The following is a 15,486-nucleotide window of genomic DNA, read 5'->3' as shown; positions in this document are numbered from 1 at the left end:
GCCGTACCGGTGTATTTGATTACAAAACATCCGCGCACCCGCAGCGCTGTGGCGGTGCTGCGCCACTGTTGTCTGCTTTGCGAGTGAGCGCTCTGCATGTAAACGTTTCATTAATGTTTATATATTTGTTTAAATCACTGAACGAAGCCTGTCATATTTGGGACAAGAGTCAGGATCTTAAATCACTTGCACAAAACTTTTGATCAGCATTTGTTTGTTTGTCATTTAAACCTGTGCGCGTACACATACAGGTAGTGATTTGTTTTTGTATTTTTAGTTGGATATTGGATGTTAACTGATTGTATTTCTATGTTAAAATGTACTATTAAAGAGAAAAGATGCAAAAATATATATATTTCAATATGCTGAAAAGTGGTTTAAAAAATTGAAATCGGAATCGGCTAAAATCGGTATCGGCAGGTCAAACTTCTTGAAAAATCGGTAATCGGAATCTGCCCCAAAAATGGCAATCGGTGCATCCCTAATTATTTACTGTAAGGACATTATGTCAAATATCCCTTTTATTATTATCCTCTGCAAATTATGCTTTCAGACAGATTACAATCAAGTAGAAAGTTCTGTGTCATGTTCATTGACAACAATTCAAATGATTATGGTTGATATTATGGACTCACATTTTTTGGAATGACTTAGAAACAGTATAAAGAATTCCACCAATAATACAAATAGTCTATTTTGTGTATTTAGATAGAGAACAGTGATGTGGTCACAGATAAACAGTGATGTTACAATAAACCTACGCTCCACTTTTCTACTCTGTAGAAAAAAAAGAAGAGGAGGAAAAAGAAGAAAGAAGGCACCATGTCATCAGATCAAGATCAGTGCCTGACTGGGCTGTCATATGTCTCTCTTGAGGACAACCAGAGGATGAAGGATGGAGACTCATCTGACAGTGAAAGCTCAAACAATGCAGTGGATGAAACAACAGACTCGCCCCAGGAGGAGCTGTCCTCAATGGAGAGCCAGCCTAGTTCCTTAGTAGACAACAGCACTGCTGCACTGCCTGATGACACACACGCCATTCAAAGAGAGGAGACTGCTGCTACAGCGGAGCTGGCAGTGGAAGCTCCTGCGAATTGTAATGAATGCAACACTCAGAAATTGGCTGAGGATGAGACACTCCAGACAGCACAAACTGACCCTCAACATTCCACATCAGTGTACAAGTGTCTGACAGGTACAGAAGCAAAGGCCACTAATCCTAAAGAAACCTTTAACAAAGACACACTGAACACTGAACGACAACCTACACTTGACCAGAATACCAGAGAAACAACAGTTCCATTGAAACAAATGGGACAAACCAAAGGCAAAGGAAAGAGTCAGCAGGATCCAAAAAAGAAGCAAATGACATCAGAGGTAATGCTAAATAAAAAGTATTAAAGGCTATTATTAATATTTCAAGTAAAATGTTACATTTGATTATGTTAATGTCATTGAGGTGTATATTTAGCACAATGATCTTTGTCCAGGTTGTCAGCAGAGAATCAAGTATTGGGCTGGACGTGACAGAAGACCATGTGTTGGCTCAGCGGCAATCTGGAAATGGGCAGCTCTCAACCCCAGTACAAGCCTCAGACAGTAACAAGAGAAGAAAAAAGGATAAGGAAAAGGATAACACAAAATCCAACACCACATCTGACCCACCATCCGAAAGTCAGCCTAGTTCTGTGGTAGCGGGCAGTACAGATGCACCTCCTGAAAGTGCACAAGTCATTCTGACAGAGAAAACTGCTGTTACAGAGGTCCAGGGAGAAAAGGCTTCCACTGACTCTAATGAGAGCAGTTCACAGAAATCAGCAGATGACCAGACACTCAAGACAGCACCTGCCAACACTCCCACAACAGAGGACAAACCTGGGCATTATCAGTCAGGCGATGGTAAAGGGAAGAAGGCCGCTAAGTCTAAAGATCAAAAGGCTGATGGGAAAACCTCTCAGAAAGACACAAACACCACTGAAAATCAACCTACACGGGACAAGAATGCCAACAAAGACTCAAATATGAAACAAAAGGGACAAACTAAAGGCAAAGAAAAGAGTCAGCAGGATTTGGAACCGAAGCAAACTGAAGCAAAGATGGTTTTCGGCCCGCAAACATCAAAAGTAATCCTGATTTAACAGTAGTTAAAGTAGTTTAACAGTAAAGTTATCGTAACAAGCAGGAACTTGTATGTGTGTATAATAATGTTCACATTTTACAGTGTATATTGTTGTAACATATTAAATCATCCATGTACAGGTTGTCAGCACAGGCTCAAGTGTTGACCCAGAAGAGTCTAAAAGTGTGCAGGAGAAGGGGACCTCGGCACAAACCTCAAACAGTGGCAAGGGAGCAAAAAATAATAAGGGAAACGCAGAGTCCAACACCACCACTGACCCACCGCCCAAAAGGTGATGAACTTCTCCCAAATACACGTTTCATTTCGATCATCTTTCAGAGTTTGATCTCTTTTCATTTACTTAATTTATTCTTGCTTTTAGGCCGACCACAAGGTCCATCGCTGTCCACGAAAGACTCACAATTTACTTCCACGCTGTTCTCTCAAAGGATTTCAAATTTGATCCAGAAAAGGATCAAATTTTCATCAGAGCTGGTCCTCAGCTTGGGTCATCATGGGAAGAAAATGCAGCGGAGCTGTTTGTGAGCAGGTATCTAGTCTAAATATCCAGTCAAGGTTACCACAATGTCCTATCTCCTCCCCTCACAAATACAATCTATTTTTTTATTTTCCTGTAGGAATCTTGGAGACCATGGTTTTCTTGTTGAGGGCACATTGATAACAGACAAGGCCAAGGCTGTGTCTGAGTCAATACCATACAAATATGTTGTCTATGACAGCAAAAAGAATAAATATGAGTTTGAGTTCATATACAAAACAGATGATGTTCAAGAGCATACCAACAGATGTTTGTTTGTGAAGGCTGGCCTCATCAATGAAGAAGGTAAATGCAAAACTAATTGAGGCTTTTATAAACGCTGATATTGAATACAATATTTTTAAAAGTTGTTATTTGTTGAAATCTTTGTCTTGTGTCTCTTGTTAAAAAGGAGACTGGCATCAATATGACGACATCATCTGCGTACAGCCATCAAAGGGCGTGCTCAAACGCATTAAAGAAACCATCTGGCCTGAGCAGAGGAAGAGTCTGATTCAAGGCAGAGAGATCGCAGGGAAAATAATGCTGGGGACGATATTTGATCTCCTCAGGAGCTGGAGTGATACCAATCTGAGAAGCTTTCTGATCCAATTGAATCAGTTCTTTGACATTTATGGGGAGCCTTTTGTTTACGAGAGGACACAGAAGAAGTGGAACTCTTTAAACTATGGAAAAGATGATGTAAGATTGTCATCAGTGGAATCATTCATGTTTTATCTGACACCCTGGTAAGCTAGTCTGGAATCATCTCTGTTTTTCTCTTTCATCTTAGGTGAAGAAGTTGCTGAAGGAGTTCATGCTGAAAAACATGATTCCTCAGTTGCTGAATGATGAAGATGGGAAAATGCTGTACATCCAGGATCCCCTGAGGGCGGCTGTGATTATGCTCACTGTATGTAAAAAGTATGGAATCCATCTAAGTAATGGTGAGCTTCATCAGCTCTGCTCCACACTGTGCCTGCCCAAACGAAGCAAAGACGAATTCCTTTCCTACTGGGCAGATTTTTCAAAGGATGTCTCCATTTTAAAAAAGTAGGTGGCAATAATACACATATTTTATCGCTACTAAAGGTTTAGTTCCTTTCTTTTGCCTATAGAGTAGATAATCTACCGCTATACATATTTGCTTTTATAATTATGTTCTGCTCAGATGCTTTATAAAATGGGATTGTTTTGCAGTTTGCCAGAACATTTGGTGAATCTGATAATCTCGGTGAAAAAATTTGGAATGACTCGGTGGATTCTGGTATTACCACTCCTTCACCTCCTCAAAGGCACCACAGAGCCCTTTGAGATACCATCATCTGGAAACGTGAAGAATGTCATTGCCTGGGCAGGTTTGCAAGGCCTTGAAATGGGTTCCGCAACAGCAACACACATGAACAGCCAGGACAGAAAGTAAGTATATGTTTGTTTAAGTGTAGCTAAACATAGATTTTCTCCACTCCATTTACCTGGAAACAAGACTGTCACCGTGCACCTTTTGATTGCTCGTTTTTTTCCAGGGCTGTGGTAAATTTGATGAAAAACAACAGTCACTTGATGGAGGTAGATGTACTTGTTGTGAGATCCTGCTTGTTCCTGATGACAGTTGATGGACTCTTGGAATTTGTCGCCAACATTAACGTTGAGCTTTTGGACATGCTTCACATTTTCAATGCAAAAGCTCCTCAGGAGGTTGCCTATAGTACCTTCCAGGTGACACACAAACAGTTGAAAATAACACATCCCACTGTTGCAGTAAATAATCAGTAAATTAATTCTCATGTATTTCTGATTCACAGGCGGTGTCTGATGTTCTCGCACACATCCAAGTGCAACTAATTGAAGAAAAATACAGGTTGTTTGGTCTTTTAAAGTTTAACAAAGTTACATATTAATTGTCGTTATCTGAATAGTTCACATTTAAAGGCAGAGTATGCAGGAATTGTGGGCTGATAATAAACTTACTAACACCTTTTCATATGTGGGCATGTAAAAGGTTGGTTACACTGCCTCCAATTCAGGAATGGTAGCTTGTAATAGCTGGAGTGGTGGCTTGTATTAGTCAAAGCCTAAACTCAGCACTACAGACTTCAAGGGTTGGTTTGTCAGCACCTACAGTTATGTTCTTGAATGTTACGTTAGTTGTTGAAATTACAATACTTTGGTTTCAACCACTTAGGCTAACTGCTAACTCCTACCTGTCTTAACAGAAAAGAGGCCACCTTTGTGTCACTTTTGTCTGGTCAGTGTTCAGCCTCACAATACTAGTGCTTCTTTGGTGTTGTGTCCACCATTGATGTGCCCACCACATCTACTGATATCTGCTTGGATGTAACCTTATCACTCAGACCCCACCACTTTTATTGGCAGAAAGATAGCCCAGAACATCCCAACCCAGAGCAAAGTTCTTCAGATAAAAAACACCACTACATGGTTCCAGTGGCTCATTAAATATGATTACCAATTATTACTTTTTTGATTAATCGATACTTTGTTTTTAAGAAAAGTGTTGCATACTCTGCCTTTAACACAAGTGGTCTTTTGTAACATACTACTAGACAGACCATGAATAAAATCTAGGGTTGACACATTTGACACACTATTCAATTCATTCTTCTTTTTTTCATCATAGCTGTTTCACTGAGGCCTATAGGAGGGAGTGTCTGACAACATCAGTGAAGCTGTTAGATACCATCTGCAAAGCAGTCAAATCAGCATCATATTCCCAGGACTACACTAATATTCCTGTAGCCTGCATGAATCTGGTTGCATCAGTATCAGACTTTGTCCATTGTAACAAACAACAGGTATGTTAAGTGAATCATGAAAACAAACCATTACAATTTCTACTTCGAAATACCCTAGGCTCACTAATAATTATCCTCTAGGAGACTCAAGAAGGGAACAAAGAGCAACATGAGAAACACTTGATATCTCAGGCAATCAACTTTATGAGAAACTGGATTAATCGGTCGTTCAGGGACCCATTGCTCAAAAAGCCAATGACGTCCTTCTACAACATTGATGCCACAAGGGAGATTGAAGTGAGAAGCTTTGTTGTTATTTGTTATTTTCTGTAAAATCACCAATTTTCTAGCACTCTTATATACTGAAAATGGTGGTAAATGGTGCCCTTCAATTTGTTATGTTCTACAGATGTGGAACAACATACTTGCCATCCACTTCAAGGATGAAGATTGCACAAAAGAGTGGAGAGAGAATTTCACAAGGGACTTTGAGGGCAAGTACCGCCAGGTATGTAACGGAAGTTAAGCACATTTTGGTGTGTCTTATTTTTAAGCTTTTGCTAAAATATTTTATGTGTTTCACATTTGTGTGGTTCAAGGAATCTGCTTTGGATCAAATCGAATTCTACTGCTCAAAGATAGAAGAACTCAGTGGTTCCCTTCCACATGTTTCTGCTAGTATTGAGAAGTGTGCTCTTGAGGCTGTTACATATTTGTGCCAGGTATGAAGTCATTGCATTCATTGTTAAAATTTTCATACATAAAGTGGCAGAATTTATAACACTCCATATCACATTTAACAACAGATTTTTTGGTTCACTTCACTTCAACAACAGGTTCGCCTCACTTATTTGAAATATGTACAGTAAAGTGCTATTTTATGTCTTAACAGTCCAAGTCAGAGTCTAGACTCTTCGAGAAGATGAAGATAACTAGCGGGAAATTTGGCAAACTTATCTCAGCCATCATCCAGAAATCATGGCCAAGGGACCACCAAGGAAACTATGTGGAAGATACAAAAGACATTCTAAGACACCTCCTCTCCTGGACAGCTGCCAAAAACATTTTTCAACTACATGGTAGGAAAAAGAGATTAAAAATGGGAACCCAAAAAGAACAGTTCACTTGTCATAATCTTACATTTACAAGAAAAAAAACCCCTCCAGCACTAGATGTTTTATACAAAGCTCACCTACAATTCCTGCCATTGCAGGTGCAGAAGAACGGCTGATCGAGCAGCTCTCACAAGATGCCAGGGACAGATTTGCCATTGCCGTATCATCTTTCACGGACATCACCGATCAACTGGTTCATGGAGACCTACAAATCAACCTGCTCAATATCATTCTGGAGAGAAAAGATGCCTTCTTAGAACTGCTGAAAATTGGTAAAAACAGACTTGTTGGTAACTTTTACAAAACTAATCTGCTCTGCATTTAATAAAAAAGCAAACCCGCATCTGGTTTAGTGTATATCCTGCAATGTGTTTTAGATTTTGTGTTATTTTTTTATTAACAGGTTGCCTCTCTGAGAATGAGCAATACAAAAATAATCCCAAAATGAGGAGACTGTTGCAGTGCAGAGAAGATGAAGTGAAAGCGGTGTATCATGAGAAGGATCTTGTGGATGTTTTCTTGACAATGAGCCACAAACTTGAGGAACATATGACAGGTGTGGTGATTGTTTAAGGAGAATATGTTACTTCAGTGTGATCCCAATATTGCTGCCAATGTAACACATGCTTTCCATTTCAGTTGATGTTGCCAGCATTGAAGAGACACAAGGGGTCAATATGGAAATCGAGCCCCTGAATAATTTCATGGAGGTTCATCAATTTGATCAACTGCCCTCTGAGATGGCCGGTGTAGTCACCTACTTCAATCTGGATGACAGTATTAAACAAATGGCAGAGGCCCTACTCACATTCAGTGACAATTACATTTTCAAAGTGTGTTGGGAGAAACAAGCCAAACTCGTTGCAACTGAAGAATTTGAAGACAACGATGATCCTAATGAACAGAACATAGCGAACGTTATGGCAACACCAGAAATGATACATGATGAAATTTTCGTGCCTTGCGATGCAGATTACAAAGGCATCTACACTCGTCTGAAGAATGGCACTATCAGGCTTGAAGAAGTCAACCAGCTCATGGAAGCATACAAGGGCAAATACTTAGAGCTTTCACAGGACCTGGAAATCATGTGCAGAATTGATAATTCAACTGACAAACAGTGGATCCACAACAGGGTTCAACAGATTGAACAATATCATGAGCTTCATCTAGCTGTGGCTTCAGCCCAAATTATCATGAGGGTCAAAGAGACACTTTGTCTTCAAGGAGACTTCAGGGTTCTCGAGACCCTAACGAAAGTAGTAAGTGGCCATGTTTGAACTATGTGTATAACATAACTGCTATCTGACTTTTACTAACCTCCCTCAGGAAACCTTGTGTATTTCCCCACGTATTACATTTTATTTAAGGTACAGGTAATGTGTAGAAAGATTTCCTGATGTTGTTGAGAAATGCACATAAGCGCTTTCTTTTAATAACAACTGTGATGAGTGGGTCGGAGGTATTCAGAAATATTTTGACTTTCCTCTTTCAGAGTCAAGCAGGCTTTCAGACAGAGCAGCTCAGTCGTATTGACAATGACTTGATGCAGACAAAGAAGGTACTGGTGGACATCACTGAGCCCCGCAGATTGTGCCTAAATGAGCTCGCACTCAGAGGACATTTTGTAAAATGGGTTAAAGATGCTCTTGAAGGTAAGACTATTTATCGTGTTATTGCAGTCACAACACAAAAGGAAACAATCATTACTTTTTTTATAATGTGTTTTTCTTTACTTATTCCTCAGATATCAATGAGTTAAAAGTGTTTGTTGACTTGGCTTCCATCTCTGCGGGAGAGAATGACATGGATGTAGATCGTGTAGCTTGCTTCCATGATGCTGTCCTTGGCTACTCTTCATTGCTTTATGAGCTCAAACCAGACTCAGGGTTTCCTGTCTTCAAAGAGGTGCTGCAGAAGCTCTGGAGAGCTTTAGAGAGTGATAACAATCTACCGAAAAAACTGGTATGTGAATTTCCTAGTACTTAAATTACAGCAAGGCTATAAAACTGTAAATAATCTGAAAATAAGCCATGGGTGTAAGGTCGAGCAATTTACTGATGACACAAAAAAGGTAGTAACATTTTTTATTTAAAAGTTACCACTCGGATTCTTATGGTTATAGTTAATACACAAATGTTATGTCTATTTTTATGGTACTTGATATATCACGCTAAAAACGGTTGTCTTTTCTTGCAGCGGGACAGTGCTCGACATTTGGAATGGCTGAGGACTGTGAAGGACAGTCATGGGTCAGTGGAGCTGTCATCTCTCTCGTTAGCATCAGCAATCAACAACAAGGGTGTCTATGTGATCAGTGCACAAAATGTCAAAATGGTAAATAACAAAACCAGTGTAAATTGCATCCCTTCTTTGGCCATGCGGCACAGATGTTAGCTCTGAGAGGAATGTTCTTCTACAAGTGTCTATGTTTTTTCAATCTAGTTAAGTCTTGATACCGCTGTGAAGTTGCAAATTCCTGAGGAGCTTGATGAGGGTCGAAACATTCGCTGGTATTCTCTGGAAGACCTGAGGGAGCTGCAGAATAAACTCATGCTGATGTCTGGGAAAGGGGATCAAGGACAGCATGACGTTGATCATTTTGCAGAGGTATACTGAAATTCATTTGATTAATAGTCATTTTATTTAGTAAAACTATTTTACTCTAACCACTACTTAATACAATATTTTGTACTTTGGACTGCATCAAGCTGTAGTTTTTTTTCTTCTCTCTTTTTTGTCCAGGTTTTTGCCAGTGTTCAGAGACTAGCAGAAGCATTTATAGCACTCCATGCTGCAGGGAATCCTCTGTTCAGAAACTGGGAAGTCCAAATCAACTGCTGTTTCAGCAACGATGTACCCAGCATTTTGATGGACTTTAACCTGGGCAGTGTTCTCAGTACTGTCATTGTAGATGGCAGCTTAGAGGAGCAGCTTCCAGAGCTTTGCAGGAAAATGGAGAAATGCCTGGACTACTGGATGGATTTTGTAGACAAGCAACGATCACAATATTACTACCTTAACTACTACACAGCAGAACAGATTGTTTACCTATGCAGCAAGCTGACTCCACAAAATGTGACCAATGTGGAGGACCAAGTCCTAATGATGCTGTCATTTATCAAGGAAGATTGCACAGCCTCAGACTTGAGGCAAGTATGGCATGCACTCCAGTATGAAATCCTCACAAAACCGCACGAGCAAAATGAGGACATTGAGTTTCAGACTTTTGTTGTGTTGCCAAATGAGCCAGGTGACCCTGAGTTCACCAGCGAACTGGAACATCTGCCAAGTCTTGTGGAACAAACAAATGCAATTCACAAATTTGATCTTGTATGGAATACTTACATGAAAGACATGAAGAACTTTCTCCCACACATTCTCGATATGAAGAGTTTGGGGCAACTGCTGGAAATACTAGCTAACAGAAACGTTGAGAGTGAAGAAGATGAGAGTGAAGAAGACATTTCTGATGATTACATTGGAAATTTCATAACAAGGCAGCTGCCTAAAGGATTGGTCACCGGAAGTCCCAACCTCATCATTTGCCCACAGGATGATGTCTTGACATCTTGCATCTCCATTTACATGAGAAGTAAAGACGAGACACTTCCCACCTATGATGAAGTGCTGCTTTGCAACTCCTCAACACCATATGAACAGGTGGAGCTATTCCTCAGACGCTGTCTCAGCATGGGCTACAGAGGACAGAAAATATACTCTCTACTGTATGGAGATCTGCTGGCTTATGATGTGAGCTCTAAACTTGAAAACTTTTTTCAGCGAATGAAAATGCAGAGCAGGAAAGATTATAGACTTGTCATCATCTGCAGCTCAGAAAGAGAAAATGCCTACCTTCCATCAGCCTTCAGCCAGTACAGATTGCACATGATTCCCCAAGAGCCACTGGCAAGAATCCAAAGTTACCTCTGTAAACACTATACTGTTCCGGCATATCAGCCTAGTGCTGCAGCTGCATTCAAAGACAGACTGTGTGTTGGTGTTGTTTCATCCAAAAGGGCTGGCGTCGGTGCGTATACATTTTACAAACTGTTATGCCATTTTTGCTGCTAAACTGACTTTCATTGTGTTCTGTCTATCTTAATACCAGTCATAACTTTTTCATTTAAATTCCAGGTAAATCTCTCTACATCAAGAGGCTGTATGCGAAACTAAAGAAATCAACCAAAAAACCATCCATGTTGAAATGCATTCGCTTGATTGAACCTAAAGTAGATGAGAATATTGTCCTTCAGTCTCTTTTGGACAAGAGCAAAGATCTCACAGTGTTCCATTTTGATGTCACATCATCGGTAATAATGGATTCTATGTTAATGTCAAAGTAATATAAACTTTTCATTGGGTTATTTCTCAACAGATGTTAAATATTTCTGTTTTTTGGTTTGTGAAAAGGTGCAGAAAGGCCTCCATGAGTTTCTTTTCAAAATGCTGATCCTCCGCTACTTAATGGATTCTGAGGGAAGGATGTGGAAATGCAATGACAAGCAGCTGTATGTCATAGAGTGTTTAGAACCATCGGTCAAATCAAGCAGAAATACATCACGGCAGGTAAGTGTTCTTATGAGTTTTGACATCAACGCAACCCATTTTGAACTGTTATTGATATTAAGGTGTATTTTCATCTCTGTTTTCTATATAGGCCCAAAATGTGCCAAACAGCCCATTCATGAAGGTTTTCCCAAATATTTTCTGTCAACCACCTAAAGATGTTCTAATGCTAGAGATGAGGAAGCAAGAAGATCCTACCACTGTGAGACCTGATGAGCCATTAATGGATGATGAAGAATTCAGGAGTGCAGCATTTCAGCGGCCATTTCAGTATCTCACAAGATTTCATAACCACATTAATCTTGATGAGTTCACGTACAACGGGGTTGAAGGATCACACATAGAATGCCTTCAGATGCTTCTCATGTACTGTGGCATCATGGACCCATCCTGGGCAGAGCTGAGAAATTTTTCATGGTTTCTTAACCTTCAGCTGCAAGACTGTGAGACATCTGTTTTTTGCGATGCCACTTTCACTGGAGACACGCTAACTGGATTCAAAACATTTGTGGTGGACTTCATGATTCTAATGGCAAAGGACTTTGCCACTCCATCGCTTAGTATCTCTGACCAAAGTCCTGGCAGGCTGCAGGTGGACTTAACTGGTCTAAGAGATGAAGACTTGGCTCCTTTTCTGATTAGAAAGAGATGGGAAACGGAACCACATCCATACCTTTTTTTCAATGATGACCATGTGTCCATGACTTTCATCGGCTTCCATCTCCAGCTCAATGAACAAAACTTTGTTGATGCAATTGAGCCTAACACTGGAAGGGTGATAAAAAATAATGTCATGACTAAGGCATTGTATGAAGGCCTGAAATTACAGCGAGTCCCCTTCGACATTAACTTTGATGACCTGCCAAGAGGGGAGAAAATAGAGCGAATCTGCAATGTTCTCGGTATTCAATGGCCTCTTGACCCAGATGAAACGTATGAACTGACAACAGACAACATACTGAAGATGCTGGCAATCCACATGCGATTCAGGTGTGGCATCCCGGTCATTATCATGGGTGAAACAGGCTGTGGTAAGACGAGACTAATCAAATTCCTCTGTGAGCTGCGAAGGGGTGGAGTGGCATCTGAAAACATGAAGCTGGTCAAGGTGCATGGAGGGACAACTTCAGAGATGATTTACACTAAAGTCCAAGAAGCAGAAGACATTGCGTCCCTCAACAAGCTACACTATGGGTTTGACTCTGTTCTCTTTTTTGACGAGGCCAACACTACAGAGGCTATCAGCAGTATTAAAGAGGTCCTCTGTGACAAGACAGTGAAGGGAGAAAGTTTGACCCCAAACTGTGGATTGCAGATTATTGCAGCATGCAACCCTTACCGAAAACACACAGATGAGATGATCCAGAGATTAGAATCTGCTGGTCTTGGCTACAGAGTTCGAGCTGAAGAAACGGATGAAAAGCTTGGATCCATCCCTCTCCGTCAGTTAGTCTATAGAGTTCAAGCATTGCCGCCAAGCATGATCCCTTTGGTTTGGGACTTTGGTCAGTTGAATGATCAAACAGAGAAAATTTACATCTGTCAGATTGTGCAAAGAGTGGTTGAAAATAAAGAACTCCATCAAAGTTACATCCAGTGGATCACTAATGTTCTTTCTGCCTCACAGAAGTTCATGAGGACAAGAAAGGATGAATGCAGCTTTGTCAGCCTGAGAGATGTTGAACGCTGCATGCAGACATTTGTTTGGTTCTATGACAACCATGTCATGTTTTTTACAGAGCTTGAAGAGTTTGAGAGTGCACAGATGTCTGATAAAAATGAAAGGCAACAGAAAACGAATGAAGCCAGAGATCCGGTTTCCTGGTCGCTAGTCATGGCAATTGGAGTGTGCTATCATGCCTGCCTAACAGATAAAGACAAATACAGACAGAAAATCAGCAAACACCTGCCATCACCATACAGCCCAGTTAAGGTTTTCCAGGAAATTTCACTCATGCAAGACCTTCTTTTAAGTGGTGTACCAATGGGGGATACTATTGCAAGAAACAATGCTCTCAAAGAGAATGTTTTCATGATGGTTCTCTGCATTGAGCTAAGAATCCCCCTTTTCTTAGTTGGAAAACCTGGAAGTTCAAAATCCTTGTCTAAAACTCTCGTGGCAGACGCAATGCAGGGCCAAGCTGCTCATTCTGACCTCTACAAGAAGCTGAAACAGATCCATCTGGTATCCTTTCAGTGCAGCCCCCACTCGACACCAGAAGGCATCATCAATACATTCAAGCAATGCGGACGCTTTCAGGAAGGAAAGAATTTGGATGAATACATTTCAGTTGTGGTTCTTGATGAGATTGGCCTGGCTGAGGACTCTCCAAAGATGCCTCTGAAAACGCTTCACCCACTACTCGAAGAGGGCTGCATTGACGATGAGCCGTTACCACACAAAAAGGTTGGCTTCATTGGTATCTCCAACTGGGCTTTAGATCCTGCAAAGATGAACAGAGGGATCTTTGTCTCTCGTGGTGACCCTGATCAGAAGGAACTTATCGAAAGTGCTAAAGGCATATGTTCATCTGATGCAATGGTTTTGGAAAAGGTCAGGGATTTCTTCCAGCCCTTTGCGAGATCCTACTTGAACATCTGTCGTAAGCAAGGCAAAGGCTTCTTTGGATTACGTGACTATTACAGCTTGATCAAGATGATTTTTGCAGTGGCCAAGGTTTCTCAGCGGAAACCCACAGCAGAGGAAACTGCAAAGGCAGTGTTGCGAAATTTCAGTGGCAAGGATGAAGTAGATGCAGTCACCGTGTTCATCGAAAGACTCCAGATTTCACCCAACCTGGAGAACCTCAATGCCATTGAGTTTGTGAGAGAAAACATGCATTCAGTTGGACAGGAAGAAGAGTGTCGTTACTTGCTGGTGCTAACAAAAAACTATGCAGCCCTGCAAATCCTACAGCAAACCTTCTTTTCAGAAAGTGTTCAGCCTGAAATAATCTTTGGATCCAGCTTCCCAAAAGATCAGGAATATACCCAAATCTGCCGCAACATCAATCGAGTGAAGATCTGTATGGAGACAGGTCAAACAGTTGTGCTTCTAAATTTGCAGAACCTCTACGAAAGTCTGTATGATGCTCTCAACCAATACTATGTCTGCTTGGGAGGACAGAAATATGTTGACCTTGGACTGGGAACCCACCGTGTGAAATGCAGGGTGCACAAAGACTTCCGCTTAATTGTCATTGAGGAAAGAGAGACTGTGTACAAACAGTTCCCAATACCTCTCATCAACAGACTGGAGAAACACTACCTGGACATCCACACTGTCCTTAAAGCTGAGCAGAAGAGGATGGTGGAAGAGTTGGAGAGATGGGTGAACGTGTTTGTGTCTCTCAGGAGTCAAAATGTAGCAATGATTCCTACATACAAGTACCAGCCCCCAGATGTCTTCATCGGCTACCACTCGGACACATGTGCTACTGTGATTCTTCAAGTAATGGAGAAGCAGAAGGAAAGCATGGAAATCTCAGATCCTGAAAGGCGAGTACTGGATGAAGGTAAACTCGTACTGCTCAAATGTGCAACACCAGACTCAGTGGTGCGGTTGGACTGCACAGGCCTTCCCAAAGTAGAGAGTGAACATCTGGCTGGAGTGTATTTTGAAGAGCAGAATAACAGCTGTTTGGCAGACTACATTCTTGATCAGACAAGGCAGACAGGCCATAGCTGCTCCTCCTTCACCGAGGTAACTCTTGAATTTGTTATCTAGTATCCGTTTAAGTTCAGCACTTTTAAGTCTTCATAAGATATTGCTAATTTCAATTTTTATCTGTAGGTGACAACATTCTCCAGACTATTGACAACGTCTGACTTGAAACCAATGGAACAAATGTTTCAAAGTATTGAGCTACTCTCACTCCAGCAGTTTGACACAGAGCACTCCTTCCTGAAGAAGATCAGGTTTGTTGACCTTTAGGGTAATGTATAGCTTTGAATGCCATAGCAATCATGGCCCATCAATTTCAATGATTTTGTTATTATCAATAGTACCATTCCAAGAGCAAGCTCCCATTTTCTTGTAGGAACTTCCTTACTCCTGAAAAGGGAAGTAGAAGCATTGGATCCCGAAACAAGATTCTCATCATTCAGTGTGACTTTGATGAAGACTCTCACAGTGCCAATCTCATTGCATCTGCAAAGTAAGTCCAATGGTTACTTTGTGTAGGGTATGCACCAATTTGTTCTGTTGAACATTTAAGTGAAATTAATTTTGCTTTTAACTTTTAGGTACTCCTCCATGAATGAAATAAACAAAATAACCCAGCAGGGCACAGGATGTGTGTTCTTCTACTTCATCACAAGACTACCAAGAATGGAAGGAGGAACTTCTTATGTTGGCTTTCATGGAGGTGTGGTATATGTGATATTAAA

The 15,486-nt window shown here is 40.8% G+C and overlaps 1 protein-coding gene across 1 annotated transcript in view; it reads left to right on the top strand.

Moving 5' to 3' along the window:
- The window catches only part of LOC310932499 (E3 ubiquitin-protein ligase rnf213-alpha-like), a 30,262-nt gene that overhangs the window by 3,234 nt on the left and 11,542 nt on the right, over positions 1-15,486 (top strand). The window contains exons 4-32 of the mRNA XM_083895824.1: positions 784-1,380; positions 1,494-2,126; positions 2,263-2,414; positions 2,505-2,672; positions 2,761-2,966; positions 3,073-3,362; positions 3,454-3,713; positions 3,861-4,079; positions 4,187-4,379; positions 4,466-4,521; positions 5,299-5,473; positions 5,555-5,710; positions 5,823-5,921; positions 6,013-6,135; positions 6,306-6,492; positions 6,627-6,800; positions 6,932-7,084; positions 7,168-7,790; positions 8,024-8,183; positions 8,276-8,493; positions 8,728-8,865; positions 8,974-9,138; positions 9,274-10,558; positions 10,666-10,841; positions 10,942-11,097; positions 11,189-14,800; positions 14,891-15,015; positions 15,138-15,254; positions 15,343-15,464. Of these exons, the coding sequence (XP_083751950.1) occupies positions 784-1,380; positions 1,494-2,126; positions 2,263-2,414; positions 2,505-2,672; positions 2,761-2,966; positions 3,073-3,362; positions 3,454-3,713; positions 3,861-4,079; positions 4,187-4,379; positions 4,466-4,521; positions 5,299-5,473; positions 5,555-5,710; positions 5,823-5,921; positions 6,013-6,135; positions 6,306-6,492; positions 6,627-6,800; positions 6,932-7,084; positions 7,168-7,790; positions 8,024-8,183; positions 8,276-8,493; positions 8,728-8,865; positions 8,974-9,138; positions 9,274-10,558; positions 10,666-10,841; positions 10,942-11,097; positions 11,189-14,800; positions 14,891-15,015; positions 15,138-15,254; positions 15,343-15,464 (10,738 nt within the window). The remainder of the gene's footprint in view (positions 1-783; positions 1,381-1,493; positions 2,127-2,262; positions 2,415-2,504; positions 2,673-2,760; positions 2,967-3,072; positions 3,363-3,453; positions 3,714-3,860; positions 4,080-4,186; positions 4,380-4,465; positions 4,522-5,298; positions 5,474-5,554; positions 5,711-5,822; positions 5,922-6,012; positions 6,136-6,305; positions 6,493-6,626; positions 6,801-6,931; positions 7,085-7,167; positions 7,791-8,023; positions 8,184-8,275; positions 8,494-8,727; positions 8,866-8,973; positions 9,139-9,273; positions 10,559-10,665; positions 10,842-10,941; positions 11,098-11,188; positions 14,801-14,890; positions 15,016-15,137; positions 15,255-15,342; positions 15,465-15,486) is intronic.

This window comes from Microchirus variegatus, assembly GCF_963457635.1.
Source record: "Microchirus variegatus genome assembly, chromosome: 10".
In the NCBI taxonomy this organism is placed as follows: domain Eukaryota; kingdom Metazoa; phylum Chordata; class Actinopteri; order Pleuronectiformes; family Soleidae; genus Microchirus; species Microchirus variegatus.
The sequence above is the reverse complement of the archived record's forward strand: the minus strand, read 5'-3'. Positions and strand labels throughout refer to the sequence as shown.